Here is a 6178-nt window from a genome sequence, read left to right on the forward strand (position 1 = left end):
ATTGTCTCTCTCCTCACACACTGCAGACAACTGTTCACATAGATCCCGAGTCCTTATGTACCGGGTTTGCTCAGCTCTCATCCTACGGGCTGCATAATTTCCTCTTCCTAAAAAAAAAGCGTTGGAGGATGTAGGTATGACTGGAGGCATCCTCCAGTGATGCAAATCCCTGTCACCAGAAGTTGTGGCTCCCGACGGCAGGGGCTGGAGCGCGGCCCCGGCTCCAGGGAAATTTCCCAGGGCGGGGAGCGGAGAGCGGGGAGGGGGGTTTGCAACCTTGTGTAATCCGACCTTAAGCTCCACGGTCCCGGCTGATCCTCCGGCCCCGGGAAACCCCTCCTTCCCACTCCACGAACCCCCGCAGCATCTCCAGGGCCCGGACATCTTTGCTCGCCCACCTGCAGGGAGCTGGCCCGGGGCTCCGGGGAGGGACACGCGTGGGGAGCCCCCGCACCTCCCCGCACCCGGCGGGGCTGCGCGGGGCGGCGGGCAGAGACAAAAGCCTGGGCTCGCTCACCTCCTTCAGCTGCTCCAGCTCCTGCTTGAGGCCGTCATACTCCGCCTCCAGCTCGTCGTACTGCTGCTTGAGGGTGAGCTTCTCCTCCAGCACCACCAGCCCATACTCCGCCGCCTGGATCTTCTCGTGGGTCGTCTCGGAGAGCTCCCGGGTCAGCCGCTCGATCTCGCTCTTGTAATGGTCCGCGCCCTGCAGCACCTCCTCCGCAGCCATAGCCCCGCCGGCACTACCGCGCCGCCGCGCCACCGCGCCGCCGAGGCAGCCAGGGGGCGGGCGCGGCCGAGGGGCGGCACCGGCACCGGCACCGTCCCCGCCGCCGCCACCGGCCTGGGCCCGGGGATGGGGGCCGGGGCCGCCTGCGGCCCCCCCCCCCGCAGCTGCGGCCCCCCCCGGCCGCCCGGGAGGCGGTGAGGCCTCACTCGCCTCCCCCGGCCCTGCGGCGGCCCCGGCTGCCGGCGGCGGGGGCGCCTGGGCCGGGCGGGCGAGCCTCCGCTGCCCTGGGAGGCGGCGGCGCGCTGGGGGCCGGGGCAGCGAGTGGGGCGACCGGGAGCGCGCCTTGGTGCGGCGGCTGCCGGGGAGATGCTGCTGCTGGCGCCCGCCTCTTCCCAGGGAGCCAGCACCTCCGCCTCCCTTCCCCACGGTCCCTCCCCTGCGCTCTTTAAGATGACAGCGTCCTCAGGTTTGGCGTTCCCCGCCGGGGAAGAGGGAAAGCGGCGTCAAAGCGCGGGTGCAGGGGCAGAAGCACCCGGAGCGGTGGGTGCAGCCGGAGCCCGGCGCCCCTCACGACGGGGTGTCATCTTATGCTCGGTGCTGCCTGTGCGGGGCTGCTGAGCGGTGGGTGCAGCCGGAGCCCGGCGCCCCTCACGACGGGGTGTCATCTTATGCTCGGTGCTGCCTGTGCGGGGCTGCTGCTGAGGCCGCCCGGATCCCCCTGCCCTCCCCTGCCCTCCCGGCAGCGCAGCGGGCTGGACAGCCGAGGTGCGATTTTAGCGCCGCTCGGTTTTTATTCAGCGTGTTGCAGCGATGGCCACATTAGCGGCGGTGCTGGTAAAAATAGAAAAGGGAGATGCAGCGCAGTAAACTGCGGGAGCAGGAGGAGAGCCTCAAGTATTCCCCTGCCGTTTCGGGAAACTGGGAAGGAAGAGCTGCCCGCGCCCTTCCCTGTCCCCGCTGAATGCACATGGGAATGGGCAAGGAAACCTGGACATGAAACAGCGGCGGGACCGTCCGTGCAAGATCTCTGCGCTGCTGGTTAGACAGCAGGATAAAACTGATGCAGATCAGATGCGGTCACACCATTGTTTCTCTGTCAAATTAACCGGAGGACCTGATGCATAGATTATGTCAGTTTTATGCTGGCTGCAGAAAGACAGATGCTACTTGTCCAGAATAAAATGAGAGTGGTGCAGACAGACAGTAACTGATCTCATACAAAGCCTGCCAGTAAAAAGTTAACGCACCAGATTAGGGGCATTTTACATATTTGAACTGGAAGAGTGAGTTCATCCTGGATCAATGTCATAATGTGCCGTGTCACAGCCTTTTTGGTTTGGTACTAGGAATCTTAACTAACCTACTAGGAGGTTTAAACTCTGTTTCTTCAAAATATGCCCTGCAGAGACCTGATCCTATTGATATCGATCAAGTTTTGCTCTAAGTACTAGCAGGATCTGGTTTCCACGCTTTACAGACCTCTTTTTTTTCTTTCTAAAATACTAGCAAAATTAGGTCTTTAAAGTTTAATGATTGAGTTAGAATTTCCAGGAGAAGGAAGGTGGTTTTTTTTAGAAAAAGAAGTTACGTATAGAAGATGGGTGTCACTGCCCACCAATGCAGCACTGTATTGAAAATCAAAGACATAGATTTCCTTTCTTGCTGACTTGTTAATGCGGTTTTAAACAATCCACATCCCCTTTCTACTTCAGCTTCCCCATGTCTAAGAAAAAGGTAAAAATGTTTATACACCTTAGCAAAGTGCTTTGAGATCTGCAAATGGAAGCACTAACACTAGTTATACAATATATGCAGTATACAATAGTTATACAGTATATATCTATTTTATAAATATATATGCATGCATACATAACTAACACATTGTAATCTAGCCTGCATGAACACTTCTTCTCGTTGCCCACAGAACATAAATAGAAGAAGGTAGCAAAGTAATGCCTATCGCTCATCTATCCTTGATGCAACTCCACTTAACATCATTTAATTGACAATGGCACTCACAACCCAAGGGCATCCTCACCATGTGTCCAAACATCTGTACCCCAGAGGGGAAATCTGGCTTGTTAAAATGTGTCGATTTTTCTGCAATACCTCACAAGAAAGTTAGGGAGAATCTTTCCTTTTAAAATTGGAAGGAGGCGTGAAGTCCAGGTATTGTGCGCTGTGCAGAAGTTCACAGTGGCTGTGGGAGAGTTTCCATAAACTGGAGGTCCTGTAGCTACTCTAAATTGAAAACACCCAGCATGCCTGTGATTTGCTATCATTAGTACCCATTTATTCTGTAATGTGCCTCCTAAACATATGCAATATCAAATCCAGCTCCTTTGGTCATATTTGTCTTTGTTTTAGAAGTCTACTGCTTTAGAATCACAGAATCACACAGAATCACCGAATGGTTAGGGTTGGAAGGGACCTCTGGAGATCATCTAGTCCAACCCTCTGCCAAAGCAGGTTAACCTAGAGCACGTGGCACAGTCTTCTGTAGGATGAAATGAGCGTTCCCCAGAGTTGTCAGTTTCTCTCCACTGACTCCAGAGGACCTGACACAGATGTATACATTCAGACATATACATCTAATTAAACAAACCCCACCTTTTGCATCTGTATCCTTTCTTAGGGCTTAAAACTGGCACCTACACTCTACTGTCTAGACTCCTCCATCTACATTTATAATGGACTAATAAGGTCACTGGTGGATCTGAAATACATTCAAGCTCCTTTCTCTGATACAAGTGGCTTCAGTTCGCCTCATTCTTGTCTCTGTGGAGATGAGAAAGGATGGATGATCCTATAAATAGCATCTCAGTTATAGCGAAAGGCATCATTAAAGAAGGAAATGTTGCAGCATGACTTAAAGGTGGTCATTCGCTAGTGAGGTTCTCATAACTGAAACAACACAACCTCCTTCGATGGAGATTTCTTGCTTTCTGGTGTGCCTATGGTAATCTATGGATTCAAGTGACTGTACAGTGGTACCAGTGAAGTGCTGATCTTGGTCACAGATCTGCTACCTTAAGGAGCATACTTATCAGTGCAGATAGCCCTAAACAATTGTATCAGCGTTTTAAATAATTTCACTGCCCAGATATGAATCACCTCACACTGGTTTAAGTCCTGCTACAATGCTCGTACATTTTCTACCTCCCCAGCTCAAAAATCATGCTCTGATTGTATTAAAGGTTGGCATATCACCCTGCATTGTTATTTCTCCTTCATTTTGCCCCGCTGCACCCCTTTTATATGAACATTTCAAACCAACCTTTAGTCATTTAGTGACATTCAACATACCCTCATAAAACGAGCCTCCTTATGATTGTATCCATTTCACAGGCAGAAATCACCCCTTGAATTCCTGGCACGTGACACTGGTAGACTCTTAAACTAAGGATAGTAGGTTTCAGTACCAAAAAATGCTGTTCTCATTACACATTTTTAAAGACAATCGGATATTCAAGGACAGGCAAAATGATACAGTTCAAATCTTGCTCCAGAGAATATTATCCAAATTTCAAACCATTTAAGAAGCATTTAATGACCTATATGAAATGAACTACTGGTTCTGCATCCTAGTGGAAATGCAGCTATAAAAGCCACCTTGTACTATACATTGCAGATGGCTGCAGTGTGCACCTACAGCACACACAGAAATTGCTTTGGGTCCATTTGTATGGAGCATCTCAGAGGACTGGAGCCCAAATCTAACAACTGCTAATTAGTAGTGTTTGGCAGGCTCACTAGAGTGGTCAAAGGAGAAAAAAAATGTATAAGGACCAATCTGTCGTTGTTAGTAGGAATGGGATTGATTTCCTGAAAGTGAAAAGAGAGGAAAACACTGAGGGAAGGCAGTACGGTAACTGTGCTGGGTCTGGTTTGGGAATAAACAAGTGGCTGTTGTACTGCCAAAGCTTCGTCTTTCTCAAGCGCTGAATATAAGCACCACATTTGTAATGAATGACCAGCCTAGAGATAAAAGGGAGGCACTGAGAAGAAAATTAAATTTTAAAAGATATTTCAAGATTCTAGTGCAATAGAAATGGTAATAAGTTTTAAGAAAATTAGTTTATAGAGAATGTTAAGAGAAACTAAACACAGGAGGTAATAAACAATAATGCATATAATGAAAAGTAATGATGTTAAGCTGATTAACATGAGTGTCAGTATTCAGAAGAAAGGCTTTCAAACAGTAGTGTCCTTATATGAGTCCTCTGTGAACGACCTTTAAAGGATCTGCAAAGGCAAATAAATAATTTTTTTAAAAAAACCTTGTTGTCAGGTGGACTTAAATTTGATGTACAGGATCCTGTATCCCCACCAGAATAATTTTAGGCACCAAAAACCTGAAAAGGTTGAAAACCACTGATGTAGAAGATACAGAATCTGAAAGGAAGAGTGGGATAAACCAGAACACTTCAATAAGGAAATCACAAAAAAGGACTGTACATAAATGGTTGGCAGGATGTTTTGTGTGCTATGAGCGGGGGGTAGAGAACCAAAAATGAGTTTTACAAGAAAACTACCAAAAAATAAAGCGTAAGGACATTTAGAAAATACAGAACTAAGCAGATAACTGATACCTGCAGTACAGAAAAACTACAGACTATAGCAAAGAATGTAAATGATTACTGTGTTAGACTGAATAATACCACCTCAGCCTGCAAGGATGTTGCTTTCAGCAAGTGTTGCACATGGGTCTTGATTCAGCTCCACAGACGTCAGCTGAGTCTTTTAATTGACAGCATTGCCCTCAGGCTCAAGACCCAGGACACAGCTCTTCCACTCTATGCAGAGTCTTGCAGTTCAAAAAAAAAAAAAAAAGGCTGAAAGAAGCACAGAAATTATTATTATGCCTAATTTAAACTACTAGGCACTTTCCTGTCACACAAGGAAGACTTGTGCACTTAGAATATTTTGTCCAAACAGCTTCTCAGCAATTTAGCATAGATAAATCAGTGTCAGAGTGCAAACTGTTCCTTACCGGACAGATTTAAAACCAGGAGGAGAAGGAAGAACATGGTTTCTCTCAGATGAAGAGCAGAAGCATCCATTGCCCAGAGAAAAACTACAATCAGGGCTCAGGCAAACTGCAAAGCAGCTGGCCGTCTAGGGCAGCAGATTGTTGTGAGAGATGAGGGCACATTTTTACTTTTGCCAGAGTCTCAGAAAGCCAAGCGCCCACTGCTGCACCCACTGAGAGGCAGGTGATGTGGAGAGGCAAGGCAGCTTGTATTTGGGAGACTGGATCCTTCCAGCAGTGACAAGTTCAGCTCCACTTCCCACCTCTGAGCTTCAGCAGAGCAGCGGGACAGTCTCTCCACTGCTCACTGGCCGCACTTTGCACCTTCTCTCTCCCTCATATGGTCCCCTCGTGCCAACTTCACCTGCCACTCACTCGTAAGAGGTCCCGCACCTCTGTGTCTCTTTGTTAGAGAC

The 6178-nt window shown here is 48.8% G+C and overlaps 1 protein-coding gene across 7 annotated transcripts in view; it reads right to left on the reverse strand.

Annotated features, from left to right (window-relative positions):
- Positions 1–730, reverse strand: part of BICD1 (BICD cargo adaptor 1) — a 208040-nt gene extending 207310 nt beyond the window's left edge. For all 7 annotated transcript variants that reach the window (XM_068401025.1, XM_068401030.1, XM_068401028.1 and 4 more), the window contains exon 1: positions 518–730. In XM_068401025.1, the coding sequence (XP_068257126.1) occupies positions 518–730 (213 nt within the window). The remainder of the gene's footprint in view (positions 1–517) is intronic.
- Positions 731–6178: the final 5448 nt, after the last annotated feature.

Source organism: Nyctibius grandis, chromosome 5 (assembly GCF_013368605.1).
Source record: "Nyctibius grandis isolate bNycGra1 chromosome 5, bNycGra1.pri, whole genome shotgun sequence".
Classification (NCBI taxonomy): domain Eukaryota; kingdom Metazoa; phylum Chordata; class Aves; order Nyctibiiformes; family Nyctibiidae; genus Nyctibius; species Nyctibius grandis.